The sequence below is a fragment of the Protopterus annectens genome, chromosome 12.part0 (genome assembly GCF_019279795.1).
Source record: "Protopterus annectens isolate FY-2018-M chromosome 12.part0, PAN1.0, whole genome shotgun sequence".
NCBI classification, from domain to species: Eukaryota; Metazoa; Chordata; order Ceratodontiformes; family Protopteridae; genus Protopterus; species Protopterus annectens.
In genome coordinates, this window is record NC_056746.1 from 895289335 (window position 1) to 895316068 (window position 26734).

Genomic DNA, 26734 nt, shown 5'->3' on the forward strand with positions numbered 1-26734 from the left:
GGGAAGGGGTCTGAGGCAGGTGCCATGGTTGTAGCAGTGTCATAGAAAGACTGATGTAATGGCGTCGGCTGCATGTTTTATACCCCTGATAACCTGACGCCATGGAAGAAGCGACAGCATCGGACGCAGAAATCCGAAGACTCTGGTATTCAGGCCGGCTGAGGGCTACCTGCAGGCAGATAACACAAATGTGATGACTGCAACAGTGAAACAAGAAGAACATTTCCCTGGTTTGGAAGTGAAGGCAGTCCACTGCTTAGAGCTCTGCAACCCATGGGAATCTGATTGTATTTTTGTATACACACACACACACACACACACATATATATATATATATATATATATATATATATATATATATTTAATTGTTAATTTATTATGTCACATGACTGTTTTTGGAGGGATATTTAAAAGGTGAAGTGATGTTTGTTGGTTTTAATACCTCTGAGGAAGTCTGTGGATATAATCTGATGAAAGTGCTAAGGTTTTCAATAAATTCTGGTTCTCTGTTCCTGGTGTTGCTTGCTCCTTGCCTTCATTGTGGTTCTTGGTTTGTGGAGATATCTAATGGTATCTATGTAAATATTTCCAAGCAAAAATCCTAAATCTTCTACATTTTGTTGCATATATGAGAAAAATACATATATCCTCCCATTCCTTCTTTGTGAATTGCTTAACCAATCTCTCTTCCCAATCCTTTCTAACCTCCTCTAATTGATTCTTATAGTTATCATGCAATATTTTATATACTCTACTAATTATTCATTTTTTAATGGTAGCTACTGTTCTAGATTCTAATAAAAACTCTACCATGGCTGGTCTTTCATTTAGGACCCCCTATTTCTTTCTCTTTGCTACACTCAGATATCAATCTCTAATAGGGAAGGCAATCTCTAACCTGCAGTCCAAATAAATTTTTGGTATCTTCCCATTCTATCATTTTTCCCCCTCCAGTTCTTTGCTCCCAGTACCTTGGTTCCTTTGGCAGTTTTCTCCAACAAAGTCCAACCCCCTCTTGCCTATTGTCTATATCCCTAACTGCAGAGCAAACCTGTCTGATGGACAACTACCATTAACAACTTTACAATAAAAGGAAGAAATTCCTGTCTAAGAGTAAGAGGGAGCAATCCCCAAACTGGAAACACTCCATCCTCAGCTTAAATAAGCAAATAAGACTCCTTGTGAAGTTCTCCAAAGCTAACTATAAATCCAAATTAGTTTCCTCAACTAAGGACAACCATAAGGCATTCTTTAATTACATCCGTAATCTAAAATGAAAGGCTCAGATTTTTGGCAAACTGGTAGTTAATGATATCACATATACTGTGGACATTGCTAACCTGTTAGCCGACAGGTTATGTGAAAACTTCACTCGCTCTTCCCCACCACACTTACACCAAGACATCCCTACCACCTCTCCTCTACCCTGGATCTCTAAAGAGCAGGTAAAGAACACCCTCTCTAGGGTCAAAAACACACCATCCATGGGACCTAATAACACCCCAGGCTACATTGGGCTTAAACAAGAATTAGCAATACCACTGGGTACTCTCTTCAATCATACTCTAAGCACTATCTACATCCCATCTAAATGGAAAAAGGCTACCATATCCCCTTGTACAAAGGTGGTGTTTCATTGACCCCAAGAACTATAGACTTATTAGCCTGACTAGCCTTATTTGCAAGGCCATGGAGAGAATCATCATATATCTTATCAACAAAGTCACTGGTAACCTCCAAACACTTGATCCTACTCAATTTGGATTTGTCAAAGGGAGATCATGTCTGTTAAACCTGGTGGACTTCTTCGAGACAGTCATCCAGACCTTTGATAAGGGGAAATCTTTGCACACAGCCTACCTGGACTTAGTCAAGGCTATTGACACTATCCCCCACTCAGGCATAATTGACAAACTCACTCAGCTAGGTATCACCTCGTACATCATTAGATGGGTCACTAAATGGCTCACTGATAGAACCTAACTAGTCAAAATAGGGGAATCCACTTCTAACATCAGACCTGTAAACAGTGGTGTTCCACAGGGATCAGTCCTGGGACTTCAACTGTTTGGAATCTATTTCTCCGAAGTGCAAGCTAAAACTAAAGGTCTGTGGCTGACAAAGTTTGCTGATGACTGCAAACTTGGAGTGGTCACAGAAACTCCAAACGATGTCAACGTCCTACAAGTGGGACTTACATATGACTGGTGCCAAAGTCATGGCCTTAAACTCAATGGAAAAAATGTATTATCATCCTTTTCGGTAAGAGTGATGTTCTTGCTAACCACCAAATCAATAACAATACCCTAAGTAAGCATTCAGTGGTGAGAGGCCTTGGCATGCAGGTTGACAGCAACCTTACCTTTGATCACCATGTCTCCACAGTGGTAAGAAGGGCATTCTATATTGCTCATCTTATAAGTAAGGGCATTGCCTCCAGAAAAAAAGAAGTTATAACCCTCTGTACTCTTCCCTCATCAGGCCAGTAATTGAGTACAATGCCCCTTTTGGTAAGTATCTTTCCAAGCACCTGCAGCAACTGGAGAGACCACAAATGTCTCTCAATAGGAAAATTCAAGGTCTTCAGCATCTGTCCTATGAGGATCATCTGAAATCAATGTCACTTTCTTCTGTTTCATACAGACTGCTTAGAAGCGATCTCTGCCTTACATATAAGGCAATATTTCTCCCTGCTTTATTAGAAATACTGCATATCTGCAAGTCAAATTGTACATGGGTTCCTCGCTCTAATGACCTTAGCCTGGTATGTGACATTAATAGAACCTGCTGGAGGGACAGATTTGTCTCCCATAGGTTACCATACTTTTGGAACAGACTCCCACTTCATGTCAAGCAGAGCACCTCATTGGCCCTCTTGAAATGCAATCTAGATGACTGGATAGGTAACCATAAGTTCACCCCAGGGGCTCTACCTATGTCACTCATGGACAGGGATGATAGGTGTTGATCATGGAAATAAGGGTAAAACTTGGCAAGGTTTGTAAGGGCCCTAGGGTCATTAGCCTAGTAATCTCCTATGATCCTATATGTGGGTAGATAACTTACTGATATTGACTTTGTTTTAGTTTCATTAATTTTGTGCCCTGAAAAGAATTGAGAGTGTCTCAAATATTCCACAACACTGTAATGTCTCTTTCTGGTTTTGTCAGGTATAAAATAATACCTTCTGCATATACAGTCAGCTTTTCCTGACTACCATACCAATTGTATCTTTGAATTTCTGAGCCAATGGTTCTAAATATAATGCAAATAAGAAAGGGGAAAGGGATCATCCCTGCCTGGTTCCTCTGCTCAAGCAAAAATTATCAGAGAGGACCCCTCCCACTTTAATTTTCACCTCCGATCCCTCGTATATCCTCCTAATCAACCTTATAATTTCTTCAGAAAATGCAAATGTTTCCACTGCCTGCTCAAACAGTCCCAGCTTACTCTGTCAAATGTTTTATCTGCATTAAGGCCAACCAACAATAATGATGTTTTCTTACATTCTGCTTCCCTCTGGATCCTCAATGTTCTGTTAATGTTGTCAAATGTTTGCCTCCCCTCCACAAAGCCACTTTGATCCATATCTATCAATTTTGGCATTACGTTTACCATTCTTTTAGCCATTGCAAATATGAACACTTTATAATCATGGTTTACTATTGAAATGGGCCTATATGAATCTGGATCTGATGGATCTTTACCCTGTTTAGGTATTACAGCTACTACTGCTTTCTTACAGGATGTTAGTACTTCTTCCCCTCTTAAAAATACTACTAAACAAAACCTTCCAGATCTTTATTAGTTTTTTTCCCTCCTAGCTTCCAAACTTCCACAGGAATATCATCTACTCTTGGGGACTTTCCTGTAGATACATCACAACTTTTATCTCATCTCCTCCCATCCTAACTATTAGTTCCTGAGCCTGATCTGCCTATAAGCTTAGCATATTTAATTCTTCTTCCTTAAACATTTCCATTTGTATCTTTTCTTGATTTCCATATTTCTCTGTTTTATACAGACTTTCAAAAAATTTCAGAAATATTTCTAATACCTCTACAGGATATCTTGTTATCTTTCTTGTCATAGACTCCCTAAGCTTTGTGACAACCCTTTCTACTTTCTGTTGCCTTAGTCGTTGTGCTAAAGGTTTTTAGCTCTAGTGTTATCAAAAAACAGTTGTTTAACAGCAATCTTTCTAAATGTGTGTATATTATCAAAGAAATCCCTTATTTTCTTCTTAGCATTCTGCGGTTGATCCTCTTTTTGTTCTGTGAGATTACCTCATTCTACAATACTTTAACATTTGTAAGTCCCTCTAAATAATTCCTGTTGCTTCTTAACCATACCCCCTTTCTTTTATTTCTACCCTGTTTTTAAACTGTACCTTAATTTTATCCCACTTCCTAGCTATATTTTCTAAAGAAAATATTCTGTCCTCGCAAATAGCTCCTGAATAATCTCCACTACCCATTCCTTAAATTACTCTCTTTTCAACAGATAGGTGGGAAAATGTCAGTGTCTCACTTTTGTTTCATTACCCTGTGTTTTTATTTTAGTTATTATTGCTGCATGATCTGAAATAGTTACTGGGTGCACATCAAGACCTTCAATTAAATGCGCAATTTCCCTGTGAAATGTAAATTCTGTCTAGCCTAGCCCAGTTTTTATATCTTGGGGAATAGTATGTAAATTCATTCCAAACTCCTGTTACTGAATTCACATCTTCCATGCCAAATATTTTCATACATTTCTTCAAAAATCTACCCTCCTTTGTTATACTTTCCCTTCTGGGGCTCCAGATACATCTTCACTGCTGCACATCAAATTCCAGTCCCCATCTATAAGTAATATTCCTTGCAGAAAACTGATTATTTCCCCAAGAATTTTCTTAAGCTTCACTACAGCAGTTTTAGGTGGAATATACATACATGCCAGTGTAATCCACTTCCCTTGCCAGTAGCCACTTAGGACTACAAATCTGTCACCGTTATCTTTTTTATCCTCTTCTAACATTATTGGAGCTCCTCTTGCAATTAATACAAGTACTCCTCTTTTCCACTGTTCAAGATATTTCACTGAATAACAATTCTGAAACCCTTCCTTTATCAAATTCACATATTCAGTTATTTCCAAGTGTATCGCCTGTAACATAGCTACTTGCACTCTATATTTTTAATATAGTTCACTATTTTTAATTTTGGATTTATCTGTGAGAACATTGACATTTAAAGATATTACAGAAAGCATCATTGTATTAAAATGTTATTTCCATCTTTTATGCATAACATCTTTTTGTTAAATGTGTAGTTCCAGCTTTGTTTCTTGTCATATCTACTTGAACCTATGTCACATCTTACAAAGCTTTTTGTTTTATTGAAAGCCCTCAAACAAAAAAAAACTCCCCTAAACCTATTAATTTAATGCTAGCGCACAAATACTATGTACATCTTGAAATATTGAAGTTTTACCCTTCACATAGGAATAAATGTCCCAAACTGATAGCCATTCTCACAAACTTGAGTTAATCTAAAAGAAAGGTTATCCATGCTAAGACATATGGTGCAGCCTGTGCTTCTACTAAGTGTTAACTGGTTTTGTCTTATCTTTATAGCTCTCAAAGTTGGGAAAACCCCTAAATGCTTTCAGAGAACATTATTTCCTCGCCAGTTTCTCTTCTTTTTCCGCCAGCCAATCACTCTCCACCAGACTGTAACCAATTTCTCTTTATCAGATTGTCTCCATGGAGACATGGGGCCAGATACAGAACTGTTACTAAACATACATTCATTTGATAGAAAAAAACCCTCATAATATTCAATATTCTTTTTCATTTACTTGCTTTGCTTTCTCTTAAAACATGTTACTAAATCAGTCTAAAGTCCTTAATCCAGTAATTCCCCCATGCAAGAATGAGAAAAAAGCACATTAATTTTTATTTTGTCATGCTCTTTTAACCAGGCTTTTCTTACACTGCATTTCCTACATTTCTTAAAACAAGAAGAAGCAAGAGAGATCGGAAAAAGAAAGAGAAAAAGAACAGCAAAGTACAGTTGTGTACACTTACCATAAATGCAGATGTTCGAGTGTATTCACTGTTGCAGTCATTACATTTGGGTAATCTGCTGGCAGGTTGCCCTCAGTTGGCCTGATTAACAAAGTCTTGGGTCCTGCGTCCATTGCTGTCCCTTCTTCCATGACATCAGGTCGTCAGGGGTATAAAACATGCAGCCGATGCCATTACATCAGTTTTTCTTGCCCCATATGTCAGGTGCCCCCCAAATGGGGAGCCAAATATATAAGTTATTAAAAACACAAAAATATACCTCCAAACAGAAGCAAATACACCAAAAAAAACATTTAAGCATAGTAAAGGTAAGAAGAGACATAGTAAGAGAAAAAACAAGGGGTTGGAGGGAGGGTAACCAGGACTGCAACAGTGAATACACTCGAACATCTACATTTATGGTAAGTGTACACAACTGTACTATGTCCTTCATGTTTCACTGTTGCAGTCATTACATTTGGTTAGATTCCCAAAGCTATGGTTGGGAGGATGGATTTATACAGCATTAGGACCAGCTATAAGGCCCTGCAGGACAGCATCGGCAAAGCCAGCTCTGGATTTAGAGAAGAAAGGTAAATGGTAATGTTTGGTGAACGTATGAACTGAGCTCCAGGTAGCAGCTTCTAGAATGTCTCTGGTAGGACCACCTCAGAGAAAGGCTGTAGAAGTAGATGCAGCCCTGGTGGAATGAGATCTGATCCCCTGGGGGATAGTTTTACCATGGTGCATATAGCAGAAATTAATACAATGGCTTATCCATTTGGAAATAGTTTGCTTTGAAATAGCCTTTCCCTCTGCCCCTGCAGCAAATGCCACCAGTAGTTGTTCAAATTTTCTTTGAGATTTTGTCCTGTTTAAGTAAAATCTAAGTTGTTTGTGTACATCCAATGAATGTAGAATCTGTCCCCCCTTGTTCTGTGGATTGGGAAAGAAAGCTGGCAAATGAATGGTCTGATTAAGTGCAACACTGGATACCACCTTAGGCATGAAGGATGGATTGGTCCCCATCCGCATGAAAAATAATGAAAGGCTCCACTACCATAAGAGCCTGTAATTCGGAAATCCTTCTAGCTGAAGTGACTGCCAAAGGGAAAGCTGTTTTCCAGGAAAGAAATTTTAAGTCTGCAGTAGCAGCTGGCTCGAAAGGAGGGAGAGTGAGTTTTTCCAATACAAAATTGAGGTCCCAGGCAGGGATTGGAGCTCTCCTCAGTGGTCTTAAGTTGTTGGACCCTCTGAGATACTGCTTTAGCAGAGGATGAGAGAAGAGGGGTGGTTCTGTGTTGTAATGAGCTGAAATGGCTGAGGCATGGATTTTTATGGAAGAAAAGGACAGGCCCTTGTGAAGCGTTTCAGTTAAATATTGTAAAATCTGAGGAATATTGCGCACTGTTGTACTTATCCCTTGTGAATGATTCCAGGCACAAAATCTTTTCCATTTGTCAGCATAAGATTTTCTAGTACTAGGCCTTCTTGCCTCCAAAACGACATCCATCACAGGTTTGCTGAGGGATGCCAAGGGTGAATTTAAGTGATTAGCCACGCTGCAAGATTCAAAGTTTGGAGCCGAGTGTGCAGAATTTTATTAGGTTCATAGGTTCATACTAGGCTATCTCCCCTAGGGCATTTATAAGCCTAGCCAAAGTGTGTTTGGCTTTCGCCACCCATTTTAAATTAATTTTGCTATGCCCTTTTTCAAGGGTAGTATACTGTGCCTCTGTCTAACAGTGACACAGAAGTGATATCCGGGGTAAACCTACGATCTCCCATCCACTCATCAAGATTCCTCTTGAAGAGAGTCAATGAGGGACTCTGCCTAACCTGGACTGGGATTTTATTCCAGAGTGAAGGGAGCCTCTGGGTTATGAATCTGTCCCTCCAGCATGTCCTATTTATTTCAGTGCTGAGGTTCAAGTCTCTCGAGCGCGTAGCTCTTTGGGATTTGGATTTTCTGAGGTGCAGCATGTCCATTAATTCCGGGTTGGACATGGCTTTATACGTCAGGCACAGATCGCCTCTGAGCAGGCAGTATGCCACTGAGTAGAGCTGGAGTTTCTTTAACCGGGCAGCATATGGCATCTGTTTGAGCCCTTTGATCCTCTTGGTGAGGTACTTTTGGGGTCTTTCCAGTTGCTGCAGGTGTCTGGTAAGATACATCCCAAAAGGGGCATTGTACTCAATTATGGGCCTAATGAGGGATGAGTAAAGAGGCACGATGACCTCCCCTGATCTAGATGTGAATCCCTTCATGATTAGGTGGACTATATAAAATGTTTTTCTAACCACTTTGGCCACGTGGTTGTCAAATGAGAGATTGCTATCAACTTGGGTCCCCAGGTCCCTAATTACTTCTAATGTACTTAAGGGATTACCACCTATGTGGTAATTTGTGGGCACTTTGTTTTTGCCAAAGGGGATAACTATACACTTTTTGGCATTTAGCTTGAGGCCATGGCTCTGGCACCAGTTGTCTGTTTCTATGAGGCCCTTTTGGAGGATGCTTGTGACAGCTGGAGAGTCGATTATGGCGCCCAGTTTGCAGTCATCTGCAAACTTGGTCAGCCACAGTCCTTCCATGTTGGCCTGTACCTCCGAGAAATATATACCGAACAAGAGAGGTCCCAGGACTGAGCCTTGTGGGACGCCACTTGTAACTGGTTTGGAGTCTGACATGGCTCTAGCAATTCTAACCATGTGGGTTCTGTCCTTGAGCCAGTTTGCAACCCATCAAGTGACATAGGGGTTTATATTTAAGCTAGTGAGCTTATCTATAATGCCCGAGTGGGGTACTGTTTCAAAGGCTTTTGCGAGGTTCAGGTAGGCTGTGTGGACCACCTTCCCCTCGTCAATGGCCTTGGTGACTGTTTCAAAGAAATCGACCAGGTTTAAGAGGCAGGATCTGCCCTTAACAAAGCCAAACTGGGTAGGATCCAGTGTCTGTAGGTCCCCAATATCTTTATTTATGAGGTCCATGATGATCCTTTCCATAGCTTTGCAGACCAAGCTAGTCAGGCTTATGGGGTGATAGTTTCCAGGATCCGTTGAGGCACCACCTTTGTGGAGAGGGACCACTGTTGCTGTACGCCACTCTTTGGGTACATATCCTGTGGTAAGGCTGAGATTGAACAGTAGTTTTATGTTTGGGTTTAGCTCTTCTTGGAGTTCATGTAGGACGCAGCCCGGCACACCTTCTGGTCCCATTGATGCTGTGTTCTTTGCTTTGGAGAGGGTGGCTCTTACCTGAGCATCTGAGATGTCGGGGGCCTTATTTATTAATTTAGTTGTATTTGTTATCCAAGCAGAGCACTGATCTACATGGACCTTTTTAGACTCAGCCCAGAAACACTTACTAAAGAATTGAAAGCAAGAAGGACTTTGGGTCAATATACTGGGATAATGTTACAGACTTGAATGAAATATTAACATGGCAAAAGGCTAAACACAAATTTTGTTTGGAGGACTAGGAATGTTTTAGGTATATGAGGTTAGTGACCACATTTAGAGAAATAAAAAGGAAAAATGACAGTCAGCAGGATCCAGAACATGTCATATTTTTGGTATTAGCAGGAGAAGTACATTATTCCTTTAAAAATCTTAACTAATATGGTTTATGAAATAATTCAGTTAAAGAAAAAGGTAACAGCAATGAAAGTGAAGCAGAGCTGGAAAAAGCACTTGGAAGCTCTCCTTAGTTGGGGCAACTAGATAAGGATGTATTTACCCCTTAGGTTTTCCACTAACTGAAGGGGATTTAGAATATTCACATGAGAATGCTTTTATAAATAGTTACATACCCCAGTCAGACAGAAGTATATGTGTCTACTCAGATAATACCTGCAGGAGGCACACAGAAGAAATGGTAGGTATATGAATTCACACATGCTGGGAAGGTGAGTGTTCAGAGTACTAAAAGAGAGATTTGCAAAAGCTAATTAGAGTAGTAACTGCAACTGGATATAAAGTTATTGATGGTAGACCACATGGAAGTTGAAGGTTGGACAAGGCATGAAATACTTTTGTGGCCTTTAGTAACAGCAGAGAAGACAAACATAACTCATAAATGGAAGCCTCAGAGTAGTCCCATTGTAAAGAAGTATGCAGACCTAGTAGGTGAGTTAGCCATATGGGAAGAAAGGGCTTATATAGGTAAACTGAAATAAAAACAGGGATTGCTTAACTTAAGAGGTATGGTGGTACATAAGGTCAAAAAGTCATACCTAGGGGCGCTGTTAGAATCAACACCTTATAGAGGTAAAGTCAACAGGTAAGATGTATTTTATGGATATTAATAGTAGAAGTTACTTACTGGACAGCAAAAACAAGGTGTAATAATGGCTGATTGAGTTTATGTTAATGGTGATCCACTGTCTCTAATTTTGTACCAGTTTCTATGTTTATTCTGAAGAGTACGTTAAGTTTTCTCTATAATTCCTTTTTGTACATGGTTGTTAAAATTTTAGTAAGTTGTATCAGAAAATGGAATTATTATTTTTATTTATTTATTTTTACTGTTTTTCTCTTCCCTTTACTGCTGGCGTTCTGTTCCTGTATCAACAGTACTCTCAATCAAAAGCTCAAATGTAACAAGGCTGTCATCCAGGCAACCATCAGACGTTTACATATATTTTTCAGGGGGTATATTTTCTAGTCCTACATTTCTCCCACATATACCTAGTACTGCATAAGGGATAGGCACACCATGAGTGTAGTACTGGGTTGTTATTTACTTCAACCAGTGGTATATGCCCCAGACAACAGTGCTCTCCCTAAGACCTTTGCTGTCTACTACGGGCCATTAATGGAATGTGCACAACTGAGGTATTCATGTCCTCTCCCCCTCACCTAAATAAGTGGAAGTGGGCACTGCTTTTACATTCCTCACTCTCCCCATTATGCTTATGCTTGCTCTTCCATCATCTGCAGCCCTATTCCTCGCTGACCTGGGTAACAGTAAGATTATTATCACTCTGAGTTATACAGCTTACTTTCACTGGTGACTATTTATTTCAACTTTGTAAAAAATTGATAAGGAAATCTGGGACTGGATTGTTTGTCACATTACCCTTTTAATTACAAGTGCTACACATTCTGCAGGCAACCTAGTAATAGAACTAATTTTCAGTACTGAGTGTTCAGTAATTTCTCTGCAGCAGTACACACTGGCAAATTCAAAAGGTTACAAATTAGTGGATAATAATGCCTTTTCAATTAGGTTTTAGCACGGCTTATTACATCTGGCAAAGAACAATGCTCTGCAAGTGCTCTTATTCTATTCTGGCAAATTTAATAAGGAAAGCTTACATCAAAAATAGACTTACTTGCCAAGAAAACACTTTGAGACAGTACTGAACTTCCGCCGCCTGTCTTTAATGAGGTTCCCCTTCTTATATGTCATCATTATGTGATATAGCTTCTCTCCCTTTTCAGAAATCATCATGTATGCATCTCGCTCCATTCCAAGCTTCAGGCCTGTAGAAAAAATACAGCATGCAATTCTCAACCTTTCTTCATTAGAATATGTAATGTTTTTTTGCATTAAAATGTGTAACACAATATGTGACAACTGGGCAAAACTGTTCAGACTTGAGAACACAGCCACTCAGCATACTATAATTGTATTGTAATGTTTATAATTCTTTTTTTTTTTTTCAAATATATTTTTATTGAATTTTTCAAACTTTTCAAACATACAAAGGAAAAACTGTAAGTCATTGCGGGAAGCAGTAAAGTATAGGTATATATGTAACAGTTAGTGCAAAAACTATGCATTTAGAACACAGCAGTTATCTTACAGGGAAGCTTACATCTTAGAGACCAATATAAGCAGTAAAGACCCCCAATAAACTATTACAGTCAAAGTCTAGGGATACAAATGGAAAGTGGCTTGGAAGGAAGAATATATGACTGTCTTAAGAAGAAAGAAAAGCGGTAAGGAGGGTATAACCATAAAACACAACTATTTACACCATGTACTTCTATTTATACCATATTTACAACATATTTACACCATGGATGCCAGAGGATAACAAAATGATATAACAAAATATTTTGTAAAATCAAAAGTTACCGTGTGATGGTAAGAATGTCTAATGGTTATAGGGCCAGAAATGATACTGATGGAGGTTTTCCTGGAATGTAGTGTTAGAAACCCACATTTTGGAAGATTATTTAGTTTGGATTAGGTCAAAAAGTCTACACCAGTAATTCTGAAAATATTCTTTTTTTTTTTTGTTATTATTGCATAACTTATGTGCAGATATATATTTGATTACCATTGACGTAAAGTTTTCCCAAGCTATTGTTGAGGGATTGACCCAGTTCTTGGCTATAAAATATTTGAGAAGGGCACAGGATGTAACACAGATGTGGCAATGTATACCCTTAAGAGATTTAGGAATAATATTTAAAATCATAGTTTGCCAAGAGAATGTGTTTTTTTTCGTATCCCATTTTTTCCAACTGAGCTCTGAGAGAACACCAAAGTTTGTAAATATTCTTACAGCTCCAAAAGATGTGAAGTATATCTACGTGTGGGAGGGAACAGAATGGACAGATTAGGTTTTTATTGTATCCGAATTTCAGTAAGACTGCTGGGGTATAATAGGAATTGTTGTTTATCATAAGCTGAGTGGAAATTAGGTTTTTGAAGGGGGTTAAATTCAGGGTATTATTGATTGCTTCGCACTTAGACTCCATAGATATTTCTCCTTGTATACCGTCCCAATATTTGGAAAATAGAACTGAATGATTATACTTAATGCTTGACACAAGTTTATAGGTGTTCGAAATAATTTTGTTCCATAGGGAGAGTGATTTAATGATAGAGTGTGATACTGTAATGTCTTGCTCTTTCACTCTATAGTAAGAGAATTTTTGTTTTATAAGTGAGCTAATTTGCCTTAAGATACGATCATATTTGTTAGGAGCACCAAATAAAGCTTTGACCTCGGCAATATTTTTAGAGTTATAGAAGTGCCAAACTATGGCTTTCTTAACAATAGGGAAGTTTTTTAGATCGATCATTTTATTATTGATTTTTAAGTTAGGGTTTAGGTGAATAGGTCGGAGAATGGGAATAGTATTGTGCAAATTTAAGGAGGTTATCAAAGTTTGAAAGATGCGAATTTTGTTCCTTAGTGTAGGCAAGATCTTGAACTTGTAGTCACCATCAGTGCAAGAAAAGGGACAACATATGGATTGAGTTTTAACGAATATATATAGTTGCACCAGATTTTGATCCAGGTTGGGTACCAAGTTTCAGCAGAAGGGTCAAAGCAGGCTATTTGAATTAGACGGCTAGCATTAATGATGTCGTAATATAAATTAAAATCTGGGAGACTTAAACCGCCTTTGTTCTTTGGGGTAATTAGAATCCTGTATGATATTCTGGTTGATTTGGGGAACCATAAAAACTTTGAGATTGTGGTTTCCATTTTTCTGAAAAAAATTTTTGGAACGTTTAAGAAGATGGAGTTAAGATGAAAAAGGATTCTAGGCAAAATATTAATTTTAATGATAGCAGATTTTGATAGCAAAGAAAGATTGATGTTTTTCCATCTAGTTAGATTGTTATTTATCTGATCCCAGACTCTATATAGGTTTGCTTTTATTAGTTCTTGGTGAGGGTGTGTGAAATTTATTCCTAGGTATTTAATTGTATATTTGAGAGGAAAGTCAGACAGGGGGAAGTAATATTCTAAATGGTTTGCAGGGTTTAATGGAAAAATAGATGATTTAGCAGGGTTTAATTTATAATTAGCAGCCTCAGAAAAAAGATTAATAGAATTTCGAATTTTATGAAGATCGGTGTTGGGAAGCTCAAAATAGATGTTTAGGTCATCTGCAAATGCAGAATAATTTATATCAACGTTGAAGACTTTTGGGATATGGTGATAAGTCTTTTGTTTAACCCAGAGAAGGAAAGGTTCCAGATATAAATTAAAAAGATAAGGTGAGAGTGGGCAACCCTGCCTAGTGCCATTGGTAATTTCAATAGGGCGTGATAAAGTTTTATTTATATACAGGGATGTAATGTTTATAATTCTTGAAAATTACACATAAACAATTATGAATTTCTGCTTTAAAAATGTTCCTATGCACTGTGGAGCATTAGCTTCATCTTTTAGTGCTAAGAATGATGGGAACTAAAATGAGTAACAACTTTGGTTGTGACAATGTCTTTCATTGTGTGTTTAACAAGGATATTTACTCTGGCATGTTCTTTCTGTCTAATGAAATGGTGGTAAAAGTGCTTCAAGCCCTTGTCCAGATACCAACAATTCATAGACTATGTTTTCAAAGATTTATATAGTTTAGGCAGAAAGCAAAAAAAAAAAAAAAAATCAAAACAGTCAATAAAGGACTGCTACACACAACACATGCCAGCTGTAATGTACATCCCATACACTCAGTACACATAACAAAAAATAAACATTACAAAAAGTCTGTGCTAGTTTCAGTGAAACAAACAAATGAGACTGACTGCAAGCAGGCTGTCAGGGAAAAAAACAGCTGACCATCATAAGTTCAGAAAACCATATCTGGGTTAAGACAGAAGTATGCAAATAAAGTAAGTGTGTGTGTGTCTGTGTGTGTGTGTGTGTGTGTGTGTGTGTGTGTGTGTGTGTGTGTGTGTGTGTGTGTGTGTGTGTGTGTGCACGTGTGCATGTGTGTGTTTTAACTCCTCCTTTCTCCTAATCTTTTGTACAATGAATTTCAGTTTAAGGGCAGCCCCAGACCTAAGACAGCTCCCAAAACATTGGTAATTACCAGGCACCTCAGCTCCTGCTCATTAATAAACAATGTGTAGAAAAAGGAATTGAGGCTGAGGCTTTCTTATCAAGAAGCAGGGCATCCATACCCATATACTCAGCCACACCCACAATGGGTCCTATAGAAGTCCGTGATGTAAACATATTGAAAGACTGCACATTAGAGTACGTGTGTGCTTGACAGATGAAGAAAAGTTTATGAGCCTTCAACTCAAACAGATCAAGGCTCCTACTCTGTGTCTCACAAAATGGGTGCTGAGTATCACTTGTTAAAGACATGCAGTTTTGCCACACAACACATCAAGCATCAGGAGATACATTTATGTAAAAACTGACTTTCATTACCCAGAAGCACACTGGACAGTGCTTGTACCACTTAGGTCTCTGTGTTACTCAGTAAAGACAACTGATGCAAGTAGTAAACAAAAGAAATGTTCAAACTGGTATATCTGACATGAATGAGGACAGAATATATTTCCAGCATCGGTATAAATGATAACACAAACCTCCTGCAAGCTTAGAAATCACAAGAAGCCCCCTTGCTCCAGTTTAGGAAGTCAGCTTATTTTTGGAGGTAAGCTAGAGGTTCACAGGTAATGGCATCAATGCCTCTGCTACATATACATAAAATAAATAAACAAGTACAGAATTACCTCAAATGACCCTTAGTTTGTTTAGGGGCCAAAACATGGAAACCAAAAGTAAAGCTGCAAGAGTATAAGAATAAATGTGAGCATGAATAACAGGATTATTGCTGTGACATACTCATTATATACAGCATTTAGGTGATGTGAACATTAGATGTCTGGCCACATTTCAAGAACAGTCAAAGGGGTGTCATTCAAAGGGGATCCAATTCCTGTCAGCTTGGTAAGCCATGGCTGATAAACCTCACTGCTTTGCCAGAGACAGTTTGCACCTGGCACCTCTAGGCTTTTGGCTGCTGGCAAAGGCTCTTGCCTCCCCCATAGTGCCTTTTTTTAGGCAAGGTCTTGAAAACAACATTACCAACATGAAATTAACCAATCAGAACAAAATAAAGGTCATGCTGCTAAATGTTAGGAGCTTACACCAAAAACTGCACTCCCTGGAAGCACTTCCATCACTAGAAGATGTAGATGCCTGTGTTGTCACAGAAACCTGGTTCAAGGCCTCAGAGACTACCCCAGGCTTGAAAGGCTACAATGCCTTCCACACCTTTAGACCAGAAAAATTAATGTGTGAAAACCAAAGGAGGTGGTGTTTCAATCTACATTAGAGATAAAGTCACCCATCTAGTTAGACTAAACAACTCCATGGAGTTACTCCAGGTCCAGGTTATGGTGGGTAAGACCCCCATTCAAATCATAGCCAGTTATAGAGCCCTCTTCATGGGTCACGATCAGGGCCGGCCTTAGCTAAAATGGCGCCCTAGGTGAAGTAGTGCTCCGGTGCCCCCTTATGCCCTATCCACAACATACTTACAAAACAACCCTATTTGAGCCACACCCACAGGCAGGTCACTCCCCAAGAAAGCCACTCCAGTAATTTCCTTAAATCATTTAAATGCATAAGAAGAAAAATATACCTTGTAATGTAGTTAAACTGCAACTACCTTTGTGTACTTATTTCCTACTTTAAATACCAGAACTGGATCATAGTCAAATAGGGCCCTAGCAGGGTAATAGATTGCCCCCCCCTCCCCGAGTAACCCCTGTTGCAGCAACCTCTACCCTCCAGCAGCAGCCCCCTTCCCAGCCATTCCAGTGTTCCATTACTTGGCTATTTCTCACCAGTTACCATACACACTGTTCAAATCTATCAGTGTGCATACTGTTTTCTTATTTACTTCCACAATGTTTGCAGATATTTGTTTTAAGGCTTTTTCCAGGTAAGGGGTCGCCACAGCGGAATTCCAGTCCGCTAATGACTGGCAGTAGATTTTTACAAAATGCCGAGGTGCCAGCTCGACGCCCAACCTTCAACAATGGCACGCCCATTTACGCACGTGGGGAAGACATGCAGACTCCACACAGAAGGCACTCCCAAGCCAAGCCGAGAATCGAACGGGAGAACCTTTTGCTGTGAGGTAACTATGCTACCGCAGTACCACCGTGGCATAACACACAATATTTACAGATATACTGAAATAAAATAACACAAACACAGATAGCCATTTGCTAAACAAGCAATACAGTCTCGCAATGAATACAGATTTAGCATGAGCTGTAAACTTCTCTGCCCTTGAAACTCATACTCATTAAAATAGCATGAAAAAGTACAGTTTTGTACCTACCATAAATGTAGATGTCCGATAGATATGCAACTGCAGTCCTGACATATGGGTTGTCCTGCCTCAGGCAGCCCTTCAGTCGGCCGGATTCCAAAGTCTGGGTCCGGCGTCGGCTGATGTCGCCTCCTCCCCGACGTCAGAGCGGCTGGGGTATAAAAGCATCAGCCGACGCCATCTTCTTCAGTGTTTCTTGCCCCAGGTGCCAGGTGCCCTCCAAGGAAGGCTAAATTTAGTGAATGGATAAAAATTCCAGACATGCACAACAGTAATAAACAGATACACCATAACAGATATCCCCAGCTAATTTGAAAAAGGAGGAGTGGACCCAAAAAGGAGAATTACAGAGGGGAAGGAGGGAGGGAAAACCTGACTGCAGTTGCATATCTATCGGACATCTACATTTATGGTAGGTACAAAACTGTACTATGTCCTTCAAGAATGCAACTGCAGTCCTGACATATGGGTTGAATACCATAGCCAAGCTGGGGGTGGTAGGATCTAAGAAAAAGGATTGTGTAGCTAAAATGCCCTGCAGGACTGCAGAAGCAAAGCCTGCTCGGGATCTGGAATATAAAGGCAGGTTGTAATGTTTGGAAAATGTATGCACGGAGCTCCATGTAGCAGCCTCTAGAATGTCCTTTATTGCCACCCCTCTTAGAAAGGCTGTGGAGGTGACTGTAGCTCTGGAGGAGTGTGGCCTGATATTGGCTGGCACACCTTTTCCATGGAAAGAGTAGCAGAATCTGATGCAGTTTCCAATCCATTTTGAAATTGTTTGTTTGGAAATTGCCTTTCCTTGTACTTCGGCAGCGTAAGCTACAAATAGTTGGTCAGACTTTCTTTTGGCCTTTGTTCTGTCCAAGTAGTAGCGCAATTGCCTGTGTATGTCCAAAGTGTGCAGAAGTTTTTCTCCTTTATTTTGAGGATTGGGGAAGAAAGTAGGCAGGTGAATAGCTTGATTTAGGGAAACCCTGGATATCACTTTTGGCATGAATGAAGGATTGGTTCTTAAAGAGACTCTGTCCTGATGGAAAATGAGAAATGGAGGTACTGCCATGAGGGCCTGTATCTCCGAGACTCTTCTTGCTGAAGTAATTGCCAACAGGAAAACTGTTTTCCAGGAGAGAAATTGCAATTCTGAAGATGCTGCTGGCTCAAAAGGAGGAAGAGTTAATTTTTCCAAGACAAAATTGAGGTCCCATGCAGGCACTGGTGGTTTTCTTGGGGGTTTGATATTCTTTATCCGTCTGAGAAACTGTCTTAGCAAAGGATGTGAAAACACAGGTGGATCACAGTTGTATTTTGCTGAAATTGCTGAAGCATGTATTTTTATGGAAGAATAAGAAAGGCCATTGTGAAGCATTTCTGCCAAGTATTCTAGTATCTGTGGGATGCTCATTACTGATGCATCCTGACCCTTGTTGGCATTCCAGATGTTGAATCTCTTCCATTTGGCTGAATAAGTTTTTCTGGTGGAAGGACTGCGTGCTTCCAGTAAGATCTCTTGAACTGTTTTGGAGAGAGAGATATGGGGAGAAGTCATGGAACCCTCCAAGCTGTCAGTTGCAATGTTTGCAGGTTGGGATGAACAGTCCTGTAATTGTGCTGAGTTATAAGCAGAGGCCATTGAGGCAGGAGCCACGGCTTGGTGCGAGTTATGCTCCTTAGTAATGGATACCAGTGCTGTCTTGGCCAGTCTGGAGCTATCAAAATGCCTTTCGGTTGTTCTGCTTTGATCTTCAGTAACACCTTGGTCATTAATGGTAGAGGTGGGAATGCATAGATTGTTAGAGAATTCCAGCTGAAAGAGAGAGCATCCATTCACCAGGCTTGAGGATGGTGTGTCCTTGAGCAGAACTTCTTCAAATGATGATTGAGGTGTGAGGCAAAGAGATCTATGTCCGGCTTCCCCCATGCATGAGTTATTTGTGAAAAAATGTCTGGATGCAACATCCATTCGTGCGGGTCCATAATGTTTCTGCTTAGACTGTCCGCCAGAACATTGTCCTTGCCTGGGACAAACTGGAATTGCAACTGTATGTTCAGTTTCAGGGACTTTTCCCAAAGAGCCATTGTTAGTCTGCAGAGGGGGTAAGAATGGGTGCCTCCCTGTTTGTTTATGTACCACATAACAGTGGTGTTGTCTGTCTTTATTAGTAGATGACCTTGCTGAAGGAATTTTCCGAAGGCCTCTATGGCATGAATCACTGCCAACATCTCTTTTTGATTGATGTGCAGATGCAATTCCCGGGGGGCCCATTGCCCTTGAATGCATCTGCCCTCCATGTGCGCCCCCCCCCATCCATGATCTGAGGCGTCTGTTGTAATGGTTTGGCTTGCTTGAGGTTTGTTGAAAGACATGCCTTTGTTTAGCTGGCTTGCTTGTGCCCACCACAGAAATTCCTTTTGTAGACATGGAATGAGTGGAATAATTGCTTCTAAGTTGTGGCTGTGTTGAGACCATAAACTTTTTAGGTACCATTGTAGTTTTCTCATGTGTAGTCTTGCCAGTGGAATCAGAAGTATGCAAGATGCCATGAAACCCAGGGCCTGCAGGATTTTCCTTGCAGTCATCTGGGTGTGCTTTGCTAGGCTTTTGAAGTAGTCTGGTAATTGTTCTTGTTTTTCTTCTGTGAGGAAAGCCATTTGTGAGTTTGTGTCCAGTTTGGCTCCTAGAAAAATTATTTGCTGGGATGGCAGTAGTCTTGATTTTTGAATGTTGACTGTGTATCCCAAAGCCTGTAGTAAGTGAATGACATAGTCTAAATTTCTTATCAAGGCTTGTTTGCTGTCCGCTTGTATAAAGCAGTCGTCCAGGTAAGGGTATATTTGTATCCCCTGAAGTTTGCAATGTGCAATTACTGATGCCAGGCATTTCGTGAATACTCTGGGCGCAGTAGATAAGCCAAAAGGCAATGCTGAGAATTGATAATGCTCTGACCCTGCAAGAAATCTCAGGTATCTTCTGCAGCTGTGTCTGATTGGGACATGCAGGTATGCCTCCTTGAGGTCCAGAGTAACCAGCCAAGACCCCTTGCCCAACATGGGAAGAAGTTGCTGTAACGTCAGCATTTTGAATTTTGGCACAATGAGAAAAGTGTTTAGAGCGGACAAGTCCAGTATAGGTCTCCATTGCTTTTCTTTTCTTGGAACAAGGAACAGTCTTGAGTAGAATCCCTGGCCATGTTCCTGAGGAGGAACATTTTCTATTGCTTTGATTTGTATCAGCTTTGAAACTTGTATGAGTGCCTCTGCCCTTTGATTTTGTGGCAGGTTTGGCATGCCTTGTCTTGTTGGTAAGGTATGGAAGTGGAACCTGTAACCTTTGTCTATTATGTCCAAAATCCATTTGTCCTTTGTAAAAACGTGCCAATTTTTTGAAAATATAGATAATTTTCCGCCTAAAGGTGCTTCTCTTTGAGCCTTGGTCGGCGGTGTCAAAGTCAAGTCATTGTGATTGTCCCTGTGGAGCAGTAGAAGTCCCTGCGCCACTTCTCTGATTAGTTGGTTGCCATTGGTGGCCCCTGTAGGAGCCTCGGTATTGCCCTCTACCTCGAGCATGCCTGTTTTTTCCTCTTTGGAACTTGTCAGTGTCTGGAAAGTACCAATTCTTCGAAGGCCAATTCCTGCTGAACCTTGGAGGCTGAACCTGGAGGAAATCTTTGACTGTTTGTACTGATTTAACCTTTTCCTCTATTGATTTCAACACACCCTGTGCATTAGCACCAAACAGCTTATCTTTTTCCAGAGGTGCATCTAGAAGCTTTATTTTAACATGATCTGGCAATGTCTGTTCTTTCAACCAAGCATGTCTACGTATGATGGCCCCTGTCATAGCTGACCGACATGAAGCTTCCAATGCATCATATCCACACTGAAGAAAATGATTGCTAACCTGCTGAGTATTATGAACCAAATCCTGCAAGGCCTTTCTATCTATAGGCTCAGGAGAGGCAAATTTTTTCTGTGAATCATCCATCAAGAAATCCTGATACTGAAACATATGAAAAAGACAGTTAAGTGCCCTCATGGCAAGGGTGGATGAAGTATAAACTTTTTTACCCCACCTCTCCAGGGACCTAGATTCCCTGTCTGCGGGCAAAGGATTTTTGGCCGTGGAAGTGGCCACTCCTTTGGGCCCCTGAGAAATAGTTTCTAGATCAACAGAGTGGGCCTTAAAGAGATGTTTATGAGTTTCAGGAACCCTGTAATATCTGTCTGGCTTGACAGGAGCAGGAGGGAGAGAATCAGGAGAAGTACTGGAGTCTGAGAACACATCATCCAATACATCTAACACTGGGGGTATAGCTAAAGGCCTGTGCTGGGGTAGCTTAAGGAAAGTCCGAAGCCTTTTCCTGGAGTCGGAGAAATCCTGGCCCTGCCACTGAAAATGCTCTCTCATGGAGTGGAGAATCTCCCCGAAAGAAATATCCTCAGGAGGAGAGGCAGAGGGAATGGATTCATCAGCATCAGAATCCTCGTAGGCTGGGAAAGATTCTTCCTGGGAATCTGAATGGTCTGACTCACCAGAGGCCTCATCTGAGGAAAGGGTATCCCCTGCTCAACCCTAGGCCTTTTGTCTGAAGGCGGCTGAGAACCTCTGTCTGGATGAGCCTGAGAGCCCCTGATTAAAGAAATTAGATCTGCAGCTAAAGTCATGATCTGTTTATCAGAAGTGGAACCCTGTGAAAAAGATTTAGGAGGGTGAGACTTAGCCTGGCTGGCAGCCTTAGCACGTGTGTAGGCCTTGATGGACATAGACACAGGAGGCCTAGCTGCCCCACGTGCTGGAGTAACTTTGTCCACCGGTATTGTGTCAGGCAAATCTTGGGCTTCAAATATTGGGCTTCAGTTTCAGGAGGAAAATCAACAACCGGCACCGGGGTAGCCTCCGGGACCGAAGTGTGTGGTAAAACGGTGTTGTCGGCCTGGAGCGGTTGAATTACCACCTCCGAAGAGACCAATGCACTCGCGGTAGGCTTTAGCGTGGTGTCGGTGGAAGTCGCGGGCCGTGGATGTTGGTCCCGGTCCTTCCGCTTTTTGGAAATATGTGCTGTCGGTAGTTCCGACGGCATGATATAGGAGTAATTTTCCCCAAAAAAGTCTTCAGCAAATTCTGCCCGGCGCCTAAGTGTGCGCTTATTGAAGCAAGCACAGGCAGCACAGGCCGAGACATCGTGGTCTGGGCCGAGGCAGGGAAGGCAGTAAGAATGGAAGTCCTTATGAGGTATTTGTTTACCACAAGACAAGCAATTATTAACTTTTGCAGTTTTATCTGACATCGGCTGAGGCAAGAAAAGGTTCCCCAACGGGGTACTTAGCTTTTTGATGACTTCGGTATCTGAAAACACAGGAGCTGGCCGACTGGCACTTGCGAACTGCTTCTGCTTCGGGCACCGCGCGGCAAGAAAGACTGAAGAAGATGGCGTCGGCTGATGCTTTTATACCCCAGCCACTCTGACGTCGGGGAGGAGGTGACATCAGCCGACGCCGGACCCAGACTTTGGAATCCGGCCGACCGAAGGGCTGCCTGAGGCAGGACAACCCATATGTCAGGACTGCAGTTGCATTCTTGAAGGACATCCCAGATTCATAGAAAATGCATCTGGCTAGTGGAGGATTAAGTTTACCTTTGAGCTGTTTTCATAACAGACTACTTGCACACATTTTTGGGCCATGCATACACGTATTTGTTTTTTGATTCATCTTCCTTTTGCATCAGTTTGTCTGCTGTTGCTGCCATCACTATATCCTTTTTCCTACCCACACCTCCCTCATGCTACTTACCCTCTGTTTTTCTTAAAAAAGGGCATCTGCCCCACAAGAAAATTAATCTCCTCCCCTACTGCATATCACTCTTTCCTTCTCATTGTCCTTCTGTATGTTCCTCTGCTTACTCAATCCCGCTTTCTACAGTCCTATTCACCCAGCACAGAGTTTGCTGTTTAGACATTGTTTGGGGTCTCAGCTGTGTCTGGAATGGTATGACAATGTATGTATGGAACTGCATCATTGTGAATGTGCTACCTCTGTACTAGCTTTTATTGGTTTCGCAGACATGTAACAAAATATCAGAATAAGATAAGTTGCTTTGGTTGTCCTCTCTAGGATCAGGGGTTGCCCAGCACCTGCTGGGTTAGCTGTTGCCTAAACCCAGTCATGTGGTCTCCAGTTATTTAAACATTCTTTTTTTCCTTCCTTACGAATCAACTTTATCACCCCCTCACAAGCCTTACTTTTCTCAAAACCTTACTTTTGCCATTCATTTGTAACCCTTACAGATACAACTTTTTGAAATTTACTCATTTCTTTATAAAATTCATAATCAAGGCCATCTCTACCAGGTGACAAACTGACATTCACGTACTTAATATCTTCCATCACTTCCCTATCCCTTATTAAATATTCATTCTCTGTTTCTGTAAATGTTCACGTCCCCATTACTTTTTTACAACTCAGTTATTATTATTTATATCTTTCTTTAATATACTTAATCAAGTCTATTGCATTTAGTTGAAATTTACATGGTCAAAACCATAAGAGCAACTATTTGAAATTACACTAAGATCATGGTACAGTGGGACTTGGGGACTGTGCCTTATCTCCAACATAGTCTCCAACGTAGTGCTATCTCAGACTTAGTACATATAATTAGCAGGGAATGTCGGGGGTGCAGGGAGGGCCCGGTCCCCTACAAAAGCATTGTTTGTCCAAATAAGTGATCAAGTCCACCCATCCCCAAAGGCCTATTCATTTTTTTCTTTCTTTCTGCCAGCTAGCACAGGCAAAGAGAAGTGAGAGCTGAAATTTATGGTTACCATCCAGCAGAGAAAAGGACATTTTCTTCATGTTTCCTAATTTTTCTTGCATGGTAGCTAACAACCCTACAGTAATAAACCAAACCACGAACTAAGTCCCAACAACCAAAAGGAAGAAAGCAGTAAGCACCGTGGTAGTCCAATGAACCTCTCCAAGCTGTAATTGTAGATAAATCCTTTATTGAACACGAACAACACAATGAGGTAAACGAAACACTGATAAATCAAGCGCTTTCGCCTGCATAGATGTCAGGCTTTTTCAAGATGAAACTGCAGGGTAACCAAGTTCATTTAAATAGAGGCTTTCAGTGCTGATTGTTTCAATTAAACAATTACATTAATTCAATTAAATTAATTGAATTAAGTTGATTGAAATGCTTTAACCAACACCAAGATGTAAAATATACTTTGTTGAGATGGAAGCATGGTTGTGCACAATACTTTTGATTTCAAGCAAACAAATAAAAACATGTTAAAATACAAATGCGTAGATGTTGTCTGACAAGAGCTGTGAATACTATCTTATAATGTTAAATACTATCCTACTATCCTACAGTACTAATCCAGTGGTATATGTTGTATGCTATATGTGTGCATGATTACACACACACACACACACACACACACACACACACACACACACACACACACACACACACGTGTGCCCATATGCGCACAATTATGTTCTGCTACAGACAGTGCTTGTAATGCCACTTTTCTAAGCATTCATCGGATGTCAGCTGTACAACGGGTCAAACTGCCAGTCTACCACTAGGACGGGTGGGCTGGAATCTGGGTTGCTGATCTTAAGTCAAGGTTTTAACTTTCTCCCCCACTGAAAATGGTTACTTGGTATCAGGTTTCTGTTTGCAGGCTAAGGCCAAGCACTGGAAACCTCACCCAAACAGGTGCCACTTGCTATCTTAAGCTAGAAGCACATTTTTTAACCCAGATAAAGACACCACAACCACTGTTTATAGCACACATTATAGCACACATACACTCCCAACAAATTTCCCAGCTAAAGACACCACAACCACTGTTTACAGCACACAGAGTCCAACAAATTTCCATGGTGCTTAAAAAATTAAACTAAACTGCAGAACAATGATGACGGTCCAGTCATCCATTTTGTATACCCAGTTTCATTCTCCTCATGGTCATGAGGCTGCAAGCCATCTTTGTAAGCAATGACAAAGAAGTCATCCAACTGTTGAAGTCAGTCCCCCATCATATGGTACATATGCATACGTAATGACATTCACACACAAACCTAAGGAAAACTTAGTGTCATCACTTAATCTGCCAACATGGCAGTGGATTATGGAAGGAAACCCATACATACAAATATTTCACGCATGGGCAATAATGCCCTTCTAGCCTCCCAATATACCAAAACAGTTGTTCCCATAAGTGCCCAGGCTGTTCTTAAAAATATCAAAACTAGTGCATGCTTTAATGTAGTTTGCTAGTCTATTCCATGCATCAGCTACTCTCTGAGAGAGCCAATTAGTACACTTCGCATTCCTGCAGAATCTTCTACATAGGGTTACTGATGATTCTCTATGCAAGCAATAATGCCCAACAGGGTGTGTGTTATTATATAAATAACACCAGTCCAGGGGTGTTAAGAGGCCCGACACAGCAGGCTGCATCTTGTTCTTAAGGAAATCTCTATCCTGCATACCTTGTGTGCCTAGTGAGGCTGATGTACCTCAGTGTTTGATGCTGGATAACTTATAGGTTAACGTCAACAAGATTAAGCCATACATAAATATGCTAAACAACAGTTCAAATTATGAAGTCCATCTATGTGAATATCACTTTATAAAGTATTTAGGTCTACAATGTGCTGAAATCATAACTATAAAAATATTATAAAGACAGCTGTTTAATCCTATCAAGCTATCAAGCTATTGCAGAACTGTACATTAACTCCAGGTTTGGAAACATGAGGAATATAGTGCCCTTCCTTTACTTGTATATATTCTTATGAAACATGTGCACTTAGTTTTTTATGCAGTGAAAACAACCACTGCTCTTTGTTGCCAAGAAACATAAAACATAAAATTTGCTTGCACAAAGAACACAAATCTATATGGTGCATGCTTTGTTTAGCCTCTCAGTATTAGTGTACAGGGCAGCTCTTCCTTTTTTACAATGATAAAGTCTTCTAACTTTGTCACACAATTAGTCCTATTGACTGTTATTAGGAAATGACTGAATGAAAGTACCTTAAGCAAAACATTGCATACCGACTGGGAAATATAATGGTTTGCCACTGGAAATAAACAAACTACAAAACAAAACTACCCAACAAGATACAAACATGAAGTCTTGAAACAAAAGCGAGAAAATGGCTGCTGCAGCAGCCCTGACTGAAGACCGTGAAGACACAAGAGAAGAAATCATGCTAACAGAAGTCAATTTACAGCTCACAATGGAATGTGTCACAAATCTAAATAAAGCAATGCAATCTTCAACTAACATCAAACTATGTCCATGAAAAGCTTTCCAAAGAGGGCCGGCCTTAGCCGAAATGGCGCCATATATATATAAACACTATAAACACTATATTTGTTGACCGGGCTATATATATTTATAATTATCTTAAGTGGCAAATCACAGAACTACAAATTTTATCTGGACAATTGAGAGGTATGTTGCATACACGCAGCTGCTTTTTGTCACATAGCAATAAACACACACACAAACACACCTACTGTCTCACAAAACAACACACATACATTCTCTTTCACACAAAACCTAAACTGGTTTAAATTCCACACACTCGTACTCTGTCATA

At 40.4% G+C, this 26734-nt stretch overlaps 1 protein-coding gene across 1 annotated transcript in view; it reads right to left on the reverse strand.

Moving 5' to 3' along the window:
* Window positions 1-26734, reverse strand: part of PREX1 (phosphatidylinositol-3,4,5-trisphosphate dependent Rac exchange factor 1) — a 2105011-nt gene that overhangs the window by 841206 nt on the left and 1237071 nt on the right. Inside the window, exon 10 of the mRNA XM_044089931.1 lies at window positions 11386-11536. Coding sequence (XP_043945866.1) covers window positions 11386-11536 — 151 coding nt within the window. The remainder of the gene's footprint in view (window positions 1-11385; window positions 11537-26734) is intronic.